Source organism: Chiloscyllium plagiosum, chromosome 10, assembly GCF_004010195.1.
Source record: "Chiloscyllium plagiosum isolate BGI_BamShark_2017 chromosome 10, ASM401019v2, whole genome shotgun sequence".
NCBI lineage: Eukaryota > Metazoa > Chordata > Chondrichthyes > Orectolobiformes > Hemiscylliidae > Chiloscyllium > Chiloscyllium plagiosum.
The window spans coordinates 26,280,227-26,295,600 of NC_057719.1; the positions used below are offsets into that span (position 1 = coordinate 26,280,227).

At 38.1% G+C, this 15,374-nt stretch overlaps 1 protein-coding gene across 1 annotated transcript in view; it reads right to left on the minus strand.

Annotated features, from left to right (window-relative positions):
- Positions 1 to 12,125: 12,125 nt before the first annotated feature.
- The window catches only part of cpsf2 (cleavage and polyadenylation specific factor 2), a 42,124-nt gene continuing 38,875 nt past the window's right edge, over positions 12,126 to 15,374 (minus strand). Inside the window, exon 15 of the mRNA XM_043697209.1 lies at positions 12,126 to 14,567. Coding sequence (XP_043553144.1) covers positions 14,475 to 14,567 — 93 coding nt within the window. The 3' untranslated portion in view covers positions 12,126 to 14,474. The remainder of the gene's footprint in view (positions 14,568 to 15,374) is intronic.

Genomic DNA, 15,374 nt, shown 5'->3' on the forward strand with positions numbered 1-15,374 from the left:
TTCTTAGATCTTATTTAACCTTTTGTTTTGCTCTAAGGGGAACAACTTAGCTTCTTCCATCTCTCCAAATACCCAAAAGCATGAATAAAGGTCGTTTTTAAGGAACATCTCAGATCATATTGGTTCTCTTTCTCCTTCCTACTAAAATATATCACATCACTGTGTTAGTCTGTTTTGACTGTCAGCAATGTCATGTTTGCATATTTCACTGGCCTGAGCAAGGCTGTTAATATCTTTTTTATTGTTAATAACATTTCCAAGTTTTGTATTAGATCCAAATTCTGAAATAATGCCTTATAGACCCAAGTTCAGACCATTAACATATATCAAAAAAAAGTTGAGGCTTTAGTACTGACCCAAGAAACATGATGATGCACTTCCCTTCAGTCAGAAAATCAACTATTCACCTCTTTCTGTCCCTTAGCCAAATTGCCCCTTGAATCCAATGAACTTTAATCTTGTTGACTAGACCACACTTTAGTCATTTTTAATTTTCTATTGGCGGTCATATCTCTGAAATCACCACTTTTCAATGTGCTTTTTAAAAGAATGTTTCATCACACATTTAGCAACAACTGCAGGTTTGGGGCAATTTTTAACTGTACATGGAAGAGCTTAATTGCTGCATTTAAAAAATGTTTCATGTCCATCTTGTCAATATTCAATTCTTTTTAACTTTGAACTGTTTTCAACTTTAGATAAATTCCAAATAAACTGCAGGATGGTGCAGGGAGATGAAGAAGTGCTAACTACTCATGGGATTGCAAGGAATTATTATCAGAAAGGGTAGGCAACTCATTAGACATATACTCAATTGTCTTTGAACACGGCTGTTATTAATAGACTTTCCTGATTAGCAGGCATATACTTGCATTGCACAGGACCACACTGTGAAGGTGAAACAGTGCCATCTTTTGCAGATGTTTGTGTAATGCAATGCTTCAAATAATTTAATCTGAATTATTCAGTTTTACAATAATCTGCTCTAAGTGTAGTATTTCTTAACATCCATAAAGAATGAAATTCAGTCCTGGGAAACATGGATCTTAATCTCGCCTTCATCTACATTCTCAGCAAACAGAATATGCTCTCTTTGTGATCCATTCATTGATCTGAAAGCATGACAATTTTACACATGAAATAATCAGATTAAAGTATAAACAGTTTAAAATGTAACTGTTTATTTTCCTCTCCTGCTATTTTCTCCATATACACTGTTAGTTTAGTACAGAGATCTACAGAACAGAAAAAGGCCTTTCAGCCCAACATGTCTCCACCAGTCGGAAACAAACACTTAATTATTCTCATCACAACTAATACCATTCTAACCTAAGTGAGTTCATTTTGTTTTTTATTGTCTGCATGGACCTTGGTTTGTGTTGCACTATTACTATTTAACATTCAGTTCCTCCTTGCTATACTCAGTTTATCTTTACACATCAATATGATCTCTGTAGAGAACAGTAACATTTTTGTTATTTACTTTTAAAATCCAACATTCCAAATGTTTACTAAAAGATTTAATACACAAACATAGAACAATAGGTGCAGGAATTGGCCATTCTGCCAGTCAAGCCTGCACCACTATTCAATATGATCATGCCTGATCAAGCAATTTTTGTGTCCCTTTTCCGTCTTCTCTCCATACCCCTTGACCCCTTTAGCCGCAAGGGCCATGTCCAGCTCCCTCTTGAGTATATCTAATGATCTGGCCCCCACAACTTTCTATGGTTCACAACTCGACGTAAAGAAATTCTTCTTCATCTCAGTCCTGAATGGCTTACCCCTCATTCTTAGATTGTGATCCTTCATTATGAACTTTCCCAACTTTGGGCATATTCTACCCATATGAAGCATGTCCAGTCCCATCAGGATTTTATATGTTCCCATGAGATACCCCCTCATTCTTCTCGATTCCAGTGAGTACAAGCCCAGTTGATCCAATCTAATTTGCCGGGTTGAAGCTGTGGAGGGAAGCCACAGGTCCAAGGCTTCTCTCATTCACTGCACAGGAATAAAGATGCCAATTAGAATCACAGAATCCCTACATTGTGGAAGCAGGCCATTGAGCCTACTGAATCCACACCAATCCTCCGAACACCCCCCGCAACACACATACATACCCACCCACCCCCTCCCCGACTCTATCCCTGTAATCCTGCATTTCCCATGGCTAGCCTACACATCCCTGAACAGTATGGACAATTTAGCATGGCCAGTCTACCCAACTTGTACATCTTTTCTCCAGTCAATTCATTAAAATCTAAGTATCAATTTATCCCATTCTTTACCATACATCACACATTTTCCCAATTACTGATATTGACAGGCTGAAAGGTCTGTAATGCCTAATTTTCCCTTAAACTTCGTTCTTAAATCGTGGCGGGACATTAAGAATTTATTTGCATTTGGAAAAGCAGAGATTAATCAAGGACTGTCAGCCTGACTTCTGACCAACTTGATCGACTTTTTCAAAGAGGTTGTGTCGATGAGGTGTCTTGGATCACAGGATGTGTCCAAGCAGTTTGTTTTGGAATAAGTTGTGTAGTTAAGAGAAAACTGGACAACAGCAATTTGCTTAAAGAAACATTTATTGAGTAATGATAAAAGGAAGGAAAAAGGAAAGACTGAACCATGAACATTTGTTAATAATAAATAAAGATAAAAAGGAAGGAAAAGAAAGCAATGAGCCTCATGCCCTCCTGCAAGTCCTTCAATTGTTGGCTGATCTGGAGGCTTAAATTTGTTGCTGGCACCATTTGTGTTTCTGGTCCGAGGTGAAGTCTGGTGACTTGGAATGAAAACTCTCTCTCTCTTATACCGCGTAACAACCGGCCAGCACAGAAAAGCAGATACAGAAAACAAGCTGCTTGCAAATGCAGAAAACACATTTTGATTGTGCCATCTGCGCTGCGTCTAAGGATGTTCACAGGACTCATTCAAGGTCATGCAGCTGTTGAATATCATCAACTATTTTATCCCTCCTGCTTATCCTATACATGAGGGCAATGCATTCTACTTGGACTTCAGCGAAGCTGTTAATAAGGTCCAGCATAGAAAACTGATAGTGAAGGTAAGAGCCCATGGGATCCAAAGAAATTTGGGAAATTTGATTCAGAATTGGCTGAGGAAGCAAAAAGTTGAGGTGTATTTTTCCAACGGGAAGCTAATGTCCATGTGGGGTTCCATAGGGATCAGTGTTGGGACTCTTGCTGTTTATGGTTTATACAAATGATTTAGACTTGAATGCAGGAGGGTTGTTCAGTACGTTTACAGTTTTCTTTCAGTATTTACCACAAAAAATGGTAAGGTGGTAAATAGTGAGGATAGCCTTAGATTACAGGAGGATATAGATGGGTTGGTCAGAGACAAGTGGAATCCTGTGCTGTTCAATAAATATTGCCATGAGAGTTAGGGCACCTGAAGGACATGGGGCTGTCTTAATTGCGATGTGAACATTCCCCTAGAGCCTTAAGAAAGTTGGACCTATTAAAAGGGAATCGGGGACAACTGGGTAATGGCATGTACTGGACAATCACAGGACAGAAAGGGATGTGGGGGTAATGCTGAAAACAAGCAGTGAAAATAGGAAGTGTGTGTGTATGTGGGGGGAGGGGGGTGGATCGCGGGGTGGTGGGGTCAAGGGGGTGTCACTGAAGGCCTGTCTTGGACAGATGTTGAATGCATTCAATAGGCAGAGGCCAAACTCTGAGACAGGGATGGGTTGGTGCAGGCTGGTGTTCTTCTCCTGTATAACCTTGACATATTCCAACAGAGTAAATACCACAGAATTGGTTGACAAGAAAAGAAAGCCTCTGCTCACAACCACACTAGTAAGGGGAGCAGAGATCGTTTACCCCATTATCACACCGGGCCCAGGAATGACTTGGTTTTAGTCCCCACAGGAACAATATTGTACCACAGGGTGTAATATCACGTCAGACATTCTAAACCTGATTCTTTCACAGTTTCTGGGCTGGTGTGCATTTGAAATAGAGCATTTGTATGAAATCCTATCTGATTTACAGGGATGACTAGTTGTGGGAATATACAGTCAAATGTATTGTATTCCCAGGATAAGGAGAAGGGTCAGCTCTTCATGATACAAACAGGGATTGTCAAAAGATTTGTTGTTGCGTCACCATAGTCTTACCAGACCATAGTGGCTGCTCTCTCATTAGAGAGATAGAGAAGCAACTGGTGGCGATTTAACATGAGGGTCATCAGACCTCAGGCGAAGGAAAAGGTTGAGAAGAAGAGTCCTTTATGGTAACCTCAAACCAGTGATGAGAATTGAACTCACACTGTTAGTATCACACTGCTTTGTAAACCAATGATCTGGCCAACTGAGCTAAACCAATTCCCTGTCAAAAGATGCCACAACTGCATTCAGCACAGAAATATCAATTATCAATAGTCAAGATGATACTGAACCTTCAAAGATCAGCTACAAAAAGTTCCTGGGGATGAGAATGTGATACAGACAGGAGAGGTACATGAAGATCAGACTATAGCTATCCATTTAAACAATGCCATAATGCAGTTGGAATCTCATGCACACTCCATTAATGAGTTAATCAAGGAGGACAGCAATGCTTCTGCTCAGGCAGCAAGGAATGACGCGTGTAAATTTTATGCCAATTGAAGGACACTATTGGTGTAGGGGACTCGAGAGAAGGCTCTGCTCCTTCTTGCATTAGTAATCGGCACCTCATGACACCCAATCCTTACAGCAACTGTCTGAGCCCATGTCAGCTCTGGCTGGCTACTGAAGCCTTACCAGTTCCCGTGGACTGTGGTCAGTCAAGCCACATAATCACAGAATAGTGTAGAAGCTGATATTAAGAAAGGCCCAACAGCATACAACAGTGTACCCCATGGAAAGCATTGGAGTCATCCAAAGTGGGCTTTCTATGCGTTTCCATCGTATGTGGTGAAGTGGAACACACTATAACCTTCACCGACCTCAAAGACTAGCAGGTGACAGTAGAACTTTTTAGATAGGTCCATGAGTGAGTTGAAGTCTGAAGTCGCATGGAGGTGATGGCCCAAGTCTATGCAGCACCTTAGATAGTAGATTCTGGCAGTGGAACATACTGTCTAATGACTAGCATCAATTAGTACAGAGCTCACAACAACACCTGGCGTCCGGCAGCTGAGCGGCCCAAGGCAAGAACTAATATTTGAGGAGTGAAAACAAGACTGGGAAATTTGGCCAGCTTTAGTCAGAGGAAAAATTCTCCAGAAAAATTAAACACCATGAAAGGCAGCCCTGGAGTTAAATATTTCCAGACTGGGAAAACAAATATATTGGGAGCTCAGAATCATTTCAGTGTTATTGGGGGGGAATTGGGTGTCTATGTTTCATTTACATTATTCATTTATAGGAATGTGTCACTTGCAACGCCAACGTGTGCAACCCATCCCCAATTGCCCTTGAACGGAGTGACTAGCTAGACCATTTCAGAAGGCAGTTAAGATTCAATCACATTGTTGTAGATTTGGAGCACGTGTGCCAGATCAGGTAAGGATTGCAGATTTCTTCCCTAACACATTAGTGAACCAGATCAGTTTGATTGATGGTAGTTGTCTTTGGGTTTGCATTGCCAAAATTAGTTTTTTATTCCAGATTTATGAATTAATTTTAAACTCCATCAGCTGCTATGGTAGGATTTGAACTCGTTTTCCCAAAGTATTTGTGAGGGCTTATGGATTACTAGCCCTTAACATTATCATCATCAAGGTTGTCTCTCTCTCTGTTTTCTGCAGTCAAAACCAGGTTTAAAACTTAAGAAAACCAGTTCATCTTTCCTTCAGCAGTTGTTGTCAGATGTGCCTTCTAACGGATAGTTCAGTGACCTTCTATTATTGAATCAGCCATCTCTTGCAAAGCAGTGGAAGCATCCAAAGAAAGACAAATGAAAAGCTACAATCTGTGCAGCATAAGAATCACAAAGATCATCTCAGAAACCCATGATATAAACCACTGAATAGGCTCTGCAGTTTTTCTGCCCATAATTCTGTCTGTGTTGTATAAGGAGGATCTTCGAAGAGGATTAGAGTTTTAATTTGTAGTGTTATATGCCAATGATGTCAAACTATTTACCCTATAGCTAAAGTCTAATTACTTGCAATAAATGGTCATTCTTGTTATGTGCAGAAACCTGGTTTCTGTTTTCTGTCAATCCAGGTCTGCAAATCAAGTAAACTGGGAAGTTTTGTGTACTTATTTCAAAATCTTGACATCAATGATGATTCGGGAATAGTGAGGCTTGATTACTAGCACACAACTCTAGTGAGACGTAACATTCAGGACAGTCAAAGAGTTGGAACTGGTGTTCTTACAAACTGCAAAATGAAAAAAGTAGAGTGAATTTTAATTTAATAATGGAGGCAAGAGTTCAAAATTGGGAAGATGTAGTGGATCAAAGTGTGGGGAAAGTGCAACTGAGGGGGGGAAAGAATGTGGGAAATGATAAACAGGTGACAGGAAGGGATAGAGAATGCAGATAAACAGATACAACTAAAGATTACAAATATAATAAATGGACAAAACTTAAAGCACTTCATTTGAATGCACCTAAAACAAAATAGGTGAACTTGCTATACAAATTGAGATAAATAAGTACAATCTAGTGGCCATAACTTAGACATAGCTGCAGGATGCGACCTGAATTTTGAAGGGTATGTGACTTTTAGGAAGGACAAGAAGCTAGGAAAGTTTACAGATGTAGCTCTGTTAGTCAAAGATAACAGCAGTTACAAAAGAGGACATTAATTCAGGAAACCAGGATATAGAAATAATGTGCAGGGGTGAGGAATGATAAAGGCAAGAGGTCACTTGTGGGAGTTGTGTGCAGGCACCCCCTAACAGTAATCACATGGTCGGACAGTATCAAGAAAGAAATAATGGGAGCTTGTCAAAGGGGTACAGCAATTATCATGGCAGATTTTTGCCTACATAGAGACTGTGAAAATCAGTGGGGAAGAAAGGAGGAATTCATTGAATATTTTGGACAGTTTCTTAGTCATGCGTTATGGCAGAGTGAGACACACCTAGGTTTGACCAATGACATAGAATTAAATACTAACTCCATTGTGAATGCACTCCTGAGCAGCAGTGACCATAATCCAATTGAATTTGACAGACAGTTAAAGAGAGAGAGTGTGGGTCTGAGGTTACTATTTTGAATTTAAACAAAGGCAATTATGAGGGCATGAAATGAGAACTAGGGATCCAGTGAACTGATAATTTCGATTGAGGGATAGATCAAAAGAGAGACAGTGGCAAACATTGAAGAGGATATTCCAGAAAACGCAGAAGATCCATTTTAAACAATAAGAAAAATTCTAAGAATGGACCTGCCATCTGTGGTTGACTAAAAAAAGTCAAAGACAACATCAAACTCATATCAAAGGCATATAAGTTCTGCAAGGATAAATGGTAAGTCAGAAGAATGGACAGAATATTTTGATGCAGCAAAGAATTACTACAAGATTAATAAGGGGGAAAAGTTAAGAGTACAAAAGAACGTTAGATAAAATTAGATAAAAAGATACTAAAAGATTCTTCAGATTATTTTTTAAAAGTTAACAAAGTAAGTGTTGGTCCTGTAGAAAACAAGGCTGGGGAATTTGTAATGGAGGATAGAAATGGCAGCCAAATTGATAGATATTTTGCATCAGTCTTCACTAGATAGGATATAAGGAGGATCTTGGAAATAGTAAATCAGGAATTGAAAGGGAGGAAGGACTCAAGAATATTACAATTACCAGGGAAGTAGTACTGAGCAAATTATTGGAACTGCAAATTGACAAGTCCCCAGTTCCTGACTGATTTCGTCCTAGGGTCCTAAAAGAAGTAGCCAGTGAAATAGTTGATGTGCTAGTTTTAATTTTCCAAAATACATTACGTTTAGTGACAGTTCCTTTAGATGGAAAATAGCTAGTATAACTCCTTTATTCAAAAGGGTGTGAATGCAGAAAGCAGGAAACTACAGGCCAGTTAGCTTATCATCTTTCGTAGAGAACATGTTAGAAACTATTATTAAAGACTTTATAGTACTTGGATATGTTCAAGGTAATCAATTAGAGCCAACATATTTTTGTCAAAAGAAAATCACATTTAACTGATTTGTTGGAATTTCTTGAAGAAGTAACTTGTGTTGTGGAAAAAGGGGAACCAGTGCTTGTATTGTATTTTGATTTCAGAAGGCGTTAGACAAGGTGCCACGTCAAAGGTTATTGCCAAAAAGCTCATGGTATAGGGGTAACATATTAGCATGGATGGCAATTGGCTTGCTAACAGGAAACAGGGGGTTAGAATAAATGGGTTTTCTTCAGGCTGGCAGAATGTCCGGGGATGGCATTGGGGCCTCAACTCTTTACAATGCACATAAATTATTTGGATGAAGGGATTGAAGGTATGTCATTAAATTTGTCAATGACACAAAAATAGATAGGAAAGTGCGTTGCCAAGAGGACAGCAGCATACAATGCGATATAGACAGGTTAAGTGAGTGGCAAAGATCTGGAAAATGAAGTACATTGTGGAAAAATGTGGAATTGTTCATTTTAAAAAAACATGTTGAAATGGTGAGAGGTTGCAAAACTCTAAAATGCAAAAAGATCTAGGTTTTCCTAGTGCATGAGTCACAAATTGTTAGTATGCACTGGCAGCGAATAACCTGGGAAGCTAATAGAATGGTATGGTTTAAGGTGAGGGGAATTGAATCAAGAGTACGGAGGTTATGCTTTAGTTATATGGGGCATTAGTGAGATAGCATCTGGAGTACCGTGTACAGCACAAGCACTCCCCAGGTCGCAAACTGGTTCCGTTTGAGTCCATTCACAAGTTGATTTATATGCGAGTTGAACACAATGCAGGGCAATATTGAATACCCATTTGTAAGTACAGGGAAATGTTCATATGTCACATCGTTAAAACTACCTCCACACATGGGATCGTGTTCATTTGTACAACCATTCATCGTACTTACAGAAGGATATTAATACATTGGAAACAATTCAAAATGCTTTTCCAGCAACTTCTGTTTTTGTTTCTGATTTACAGCATCCACAGTTCTTTCAGTTACCATTTGCCTGCATTTGGTCAATATCCCTGTAAACCTTTCCTATCCGTAAACCTGTCCAAATGTCTTTTAAATGTTGTAACTGTACCTGCATCTACCACTTCCTCTGGCAGTTCATTCCAGATACCAACCACATTGAGTGAAGTTGTCTCTCAGGTTGATTTTGAATTTTTCCCCTCTTATCTTAAACTTAAGCCCTCTAGTTTTGAATTCCCCTACGATATGGAAAAGACCTTCGCTATTTACCTTATCTATGCCATCATGATTTGATTTATTGTAATCACGTAAATCTCTACAAGGTCATCCCTCAACCTCATATGCTCCAGGGAAAAAAGTCCCAGCCTGTCCAACCTCACCTTACAACTCAAACCCACAAGTCCTGGTAATACCCTGATAAATTTTTTATGCACCCTTTCCAATTCAATAATATCCTTCCTAGAGCAGGGTAACCAGAACTGTAGACAGTACTGCAAACGTGGCCCTGCCAATGTCCTGTACAGCTGAAAATGACAATATTGTGACTCAATATTCTGACCAATGAAGGCAAATGTGCCAAATGTCTTCTTTACCATCTTGTATATCCATGACACCAACTTCAAAGAGTTGTGATTAAACTTACAGCAGTCGTGATCTTATTGGCTGGCAGGGCAGGCTCTTACTCCTTGTTCATAGTTAATGACTTCTGGGTGTCATACATAGGAGGCTGAATGGATCGACTCCTGCTCTGTCACCTGCCCGCTCAATCGCAAATTAAAATTTACTTTACAAATCCCTAACTGATATATAATCTCATCCCAGATTTTAAATTTTCATACATGTGGAAATATTAGATTGCTTTCAGTGTGGAAACAGGCCCTTCGGCCCAACAAGTCCACACCGACCTGCATACCACCCAGACTCCTACATTTATCCCCTTCACCTAACACTACGGGCAATTTAGCATGGCCAATTCACCTAACCTGCACATTTTTGGATTGTGGGAGGAAACTGGAGCACCCGGAGGAAACCCACGCAGACACGGGGAGAATGTGCAAACTCCACACAGACAGTTGCCTGAGGCTGGAATTGTACCCGGGTCTCTGGTGCTGTGAGGCAGCAGTGCTAACCATTGTGCCACTGTGCCACTAATGGGATGCACTCTGGAAAGATCAGAAAATTATCATCTCCAACATATTCTCCAGTGTTTCATTGAAGTAGCTTTTCATTTGTTATGAAATTGTATGTATACTGTAATAAATGTAGATGCTTTCATTGTACTTACTGCAATTTCACTCATAATTGTTGCAATTCCTGTAAGTATTTTGTTTATTTTACGGGTACAATATTTTTTGACGAATAACTTGTACTATTACAAATCTTTCAATGCTACGTAAAATTTCAAACAGAATCTAATGTAACATCTAGAATATTTAAGTACATCTTTTACCTTGAAGAAGCTTGCCTCAGACATGTAAATACAGCAATCTTACTTCTACATTCATATTGATGAAGAGGAAGTAATTCATTCTTTCCTGTCACACTTAAAATATAATACTCGAACAAGACTTATAATTCTGTAGAAATGACATTGTTTTGAGGCCTCTTCTAATATACCATTTAACTGACAATAATATGAAGTACATAGGGTTAGGATTAGGTCACCTAATCCCTCAATCCTGTTCTACCATTCAATACGATCATGGCTGATGAGCAACCAATCACTACTGAATCATCTTTGTCTCATATTCCTTAAAATCTTTGGCTGCCAAGAATGAATGCAGAAAAGATGCCTTAATCACCACAAGGCATACCTAAAAATTAGGTTCCAATCTGCTGGAACAGATGGGGTTATTACATGGGGTTATATGGAATCAGTATTCTATAGGCAGAACAAAGCAATCCTACAAACAAAGGACCAGATCACAGTTCTGCAGATCTACCTCATCCAGTTATGAATAAATGTGAGGAATGAAATGATTAAGTGGAGGAGGCTCTATGAACTCCCCATCCTTAATGCCTGCAGAACCCAGCACTTGAGTCAGTTCCACATTCAATGAGAACATTACTGATCTTTGATTTGCATCCCTTAATACTTCAGTCTCACAAAAGGAAATCAATCTCAGTTGCACAATTATTTATTGATCAACATCAACTCCATTTGTGCAGGATAGTTCCAAACATCTACCATCTTTTGAGGAAGAAGTGTTTCCTCATTTCAGTCCCGAAAGTTATGGTTCTAATTTTTCAACTGTGCTCCTAATTCTCAACTCCCAACCAGTGGGGTTTCTCCTAACTACTGTTATCTTCATATCTTAAACTGCAATGATAGCACCCTTGAACCTTCGAGATTCCAGGGACTTTAATTATGTCTTGCACCCATTCACATGTATCTGAAAACCAAGTCTCTTTGGTTTTTCACTGGTTCTAGCATTTCAGCATTTATAAAGTTTGGTCGAAGATGGATGACCTCACATTCTCATTCACTTAATCTATCAGTGTCTCTTAAAACTTCAGATTTCCAATCTACACTGCTTACGATACCATTTAACTGTGTGTCAACACCAAATTTAGATAAGCGGCATTGATCATCAAAATCATTAATAAAATTAAATGTTACCCCTTGTTTTTGAACTGAAAGTTATGTAACAATATTATTTCATGTAGCAAAACGTTTAAGCAGAGTAATTAGTGGTAAATATTGAGACATAGAAAAAAGTAATGCATATGTTGTGTGTTAATTGTAAAGTTATCTTGCAAATGAAGTGCATTCAGAAATCTATCCTAGCTAATTACTGGTTACACAATTTGTTTGTCTAAGTTCTGTTGGCTAACTAAAGATTGCAGGGGTCTTTTATTTTTCTTGAACTAAAGGTGCAACTGAAATACTTCAAGCTGCATGGTGCATAAGAAGCTACAAGAAATCAATTTATAGCCATCATACAAATTTAAATAAATTTGACCGTCCCGAGGCAACATTCCCTGAATCGAAATAAAATAATCTTGTGAAACAACTAAGTTTGGCTCCATAATAAGAACAAAATAAGTTACACAATATTAAGGATACAAACAGGTGGAATTTATTCTGAGGAAAGATATGTTATTTTACAATGGCAGAGGAAACATTTTACTAGCAATTAGCCCTGTTTTATAGGTCACTATTGAAAATGGAATCAGAAAATGAATTGAACATAATTTATCCTCTGAGCCTGGTTGAGTGCATTGTTATACAGGCATTAATCAATCAATTGCTTGTGAAACTATGTTTTTACCACTTATAACTTATTTATGCCTTGTTCTCAAGACTAGCTTCCATTTCAAAACTAAATATGCCAGAAATTATACAGTGAGTCTTCAACATTCGTAAACAGAATACAAATGGACATTCCTAACATAACCACTTGACAGAAATCCTAATTTGAGCTAACCAGCCACAATGTGCAATTTGTCTACTACCAAACAGCAGCAACATAAATCATTAAGAATCTGAAAATGAAACAATATTTTATTGGCATTTTTATTTCTCGCGTATAAAGTTATAAAATCTTGCACATAATGTGTACAGTATTTTTTTTAAACTGAGAGATAGCATCTGGGAGACTACATATTTTGTAAGGCTAGAAATAAAACATTTAAAATAGTTAATGCCTAGGAACTTCCATTATAGGAAGTGTTGGTCAGCATTTTTCAACTGTTTACATTTCTAATTGAGGTATTATTCTGAGGTTTGCAATATTCTGCCACATCAGGAAATCTATGCCCAAATACAAAACATTTTTAAATCCAAATATTGTGCTCCAATAAATATTCTACTGACCTGGATGTATTTTAAATGAAATCTGAGATGTCAGAACAGTGCTTCTCCAGTATGCTGTACCAGAATCAATAGTATTTACAAATGTATGATTTAGGAGCAGCAGTAGGCGACTTGATCCCTTGAACCTACTCTGTCATTCAAGAGGATCATGGTCACCTTTAATTTAATAAATGTCAATTGTATTTGTAACCACTGAATTTGTATTTTCCTAATTTTGATTTACGATCGGGAGGTAATGTAATGCTGTAGTAAAGGAAAAGGAGCTTCCTTGGGGCATCCAGGTGATCAGACAAGGCACATTTACAAAGGAGTAGTTTCTTATGCTTCCTCTCTTTAGATTTGTAATCTTCTCCATTTTATTTTTGAATGTGGGTAATAGATGATGTAAGGTAATACACGAAATTGTTGGTGAACAACTCTCCTCAAAGAACAGTTCACCTTTGACTTTTTTCCATTATACTGTTTTTTAACCAAAAAAAACTAATTACTAGCTCTCAGAATAGTTTTTCCTGCTCTATCTTTATTATACTAGAATTTCAGTAATATGAAAATACAACTGTGCAAATTAAAAATTATACTTTCAACATACCTCGAATGATCACAGTGTGATGGGTAGTAGGGATACCACAATTGATCTCAGCATCCCTCAGTTCCAAGACTCAATTCTTCCAGAGCTCTTGGCATGATTTCTTATAAAGAGGGATCTATAGAAAACTCATGTGACTAGATATCAAGGATAAGATAAGATATCTCTTACAGTCAAATAAATCTCCCAACACTCACCATCATGGACTAGAGTTTCCCATAAGGAACGAATTTGCCAAAAGGAAATTTAAAGCAGTTTTATAAACAATTTAATTACTTATTTCTTGGGATTCAAAGTTAAGTCAAAACCTTAACCTATAAACATAAGCTCAAAATTAAATTACCCTTTATAAACGTATTGTAACTATTTACCAAAACTCTTCAAAAGAAAACTGTATGTTGATGAATTCAACAATTATAGCTTTACTAAAACCTAATAACCAATCTCAAAAGCTTTATAATACAATGTTAAGGAAGTGAATAATAACTCACTACAAAAGACAACCTTGGACTCTCAAAAACATGAAAAACATTAAAATTATTTCAAGCTGCATCAGCTGAAAAACTATCCTTCAGATTTGTCCAAATTCTTTTCCTCACTATACAAGAGATTAAGCCAATTTTTCACAAACTAATAGGTTGAACGTTGCGATGTTTTAATTTGTAGCTTTGGCAGTTTTATCAGAAAACCAGGTAAAATAAATCTTGTCATTCTTTGTATAGTTTTTTGAACCAGTGAAATGTACTCCATGTTATCACCAAGAAAATATAGAGTAAGAACTGGTGAAGACAGAACATATTCAGATTTAACAGAATAGTTCCACACAAATTTCTTCTGTAGAGTTGAAAGAAAACAGATCCAAATTATGAGCAAGTCCTACTGCATCAGGAAAAGATGTCCAGATTTTTGTTTTACATGTCACAAGTATTTTCCAGCACAGTGATGATCGAGGAAACCCCATGAGAGTAAAATCCATTGTCTTTCAAGATTATTCCAGGTCCAATTATACAATTGCGTATTGTTCATATAAGAGGTCCCGTATTTTATAATAATCTTCACATAAACATCCCTCCAGTCCAATACGTCCTGTCTCAGTCTGCAAAGAAAATACAAAGAGCAATAAGAACTTAAAAGTGGATCCATCCCCTCTTCAGAAGCAAGTGTAGGAAAATAGGTCTTAGGAGCAGAATTAAGCAATTTGGCACTTCAAGTTTACTCCAACATTCAACAAATCTCAACTCAACTTTCCTATCTGCTCTCCCATATCTCTTGTTTCATGCAGGAATCACAGAAAACTAGTATGTAGGTACAGCAGGTAATCAGGAAGGCAAATGGAATTTTGGCATTTATTGCGAACAGAGAATAAAAGTAGGGAATATTGCTGCAACTGTGCAAGCATTAGTGAGACGACACCTGGAGTTATAGAACATAGAACATTACAGCGCAGTACAGGCCCTTCGGCCCTCAATGTTGTGCCGACCTGTCATACCAATCTGAAGCCCATCTAACCTACACTACTCCATGTACGTCATATGCTTGTCCAATGACGACTTAAATGTACTTAAAGTTGGCGAATCTACTACTGTTGCAGGCAAAGTATTCCATACCCTTACTACTCTCTGAGTAAAGAAACTACCTCTGACATCTGTCCTATATCTATCACCCCTCAATTTAAACCTATGCCCCCTCGTGCTAGCCGTCACCATTCTTGGAAAAAGGCTCTCCCTGTCCACCCTATCTAACCCTCTGATTATCTTATATGTCTCTATTAAGTCACCTCTCAACCTTCTTCTCTCCAACGAAAACAGCCTCAAGTCCCTCAGCTTTTCCTCGTAAGACCTCCCCTCCATACCAGGCAACAGCCTAGTAAATCTCCTCTGCACCCTTTCCAAAGCTTCCACAT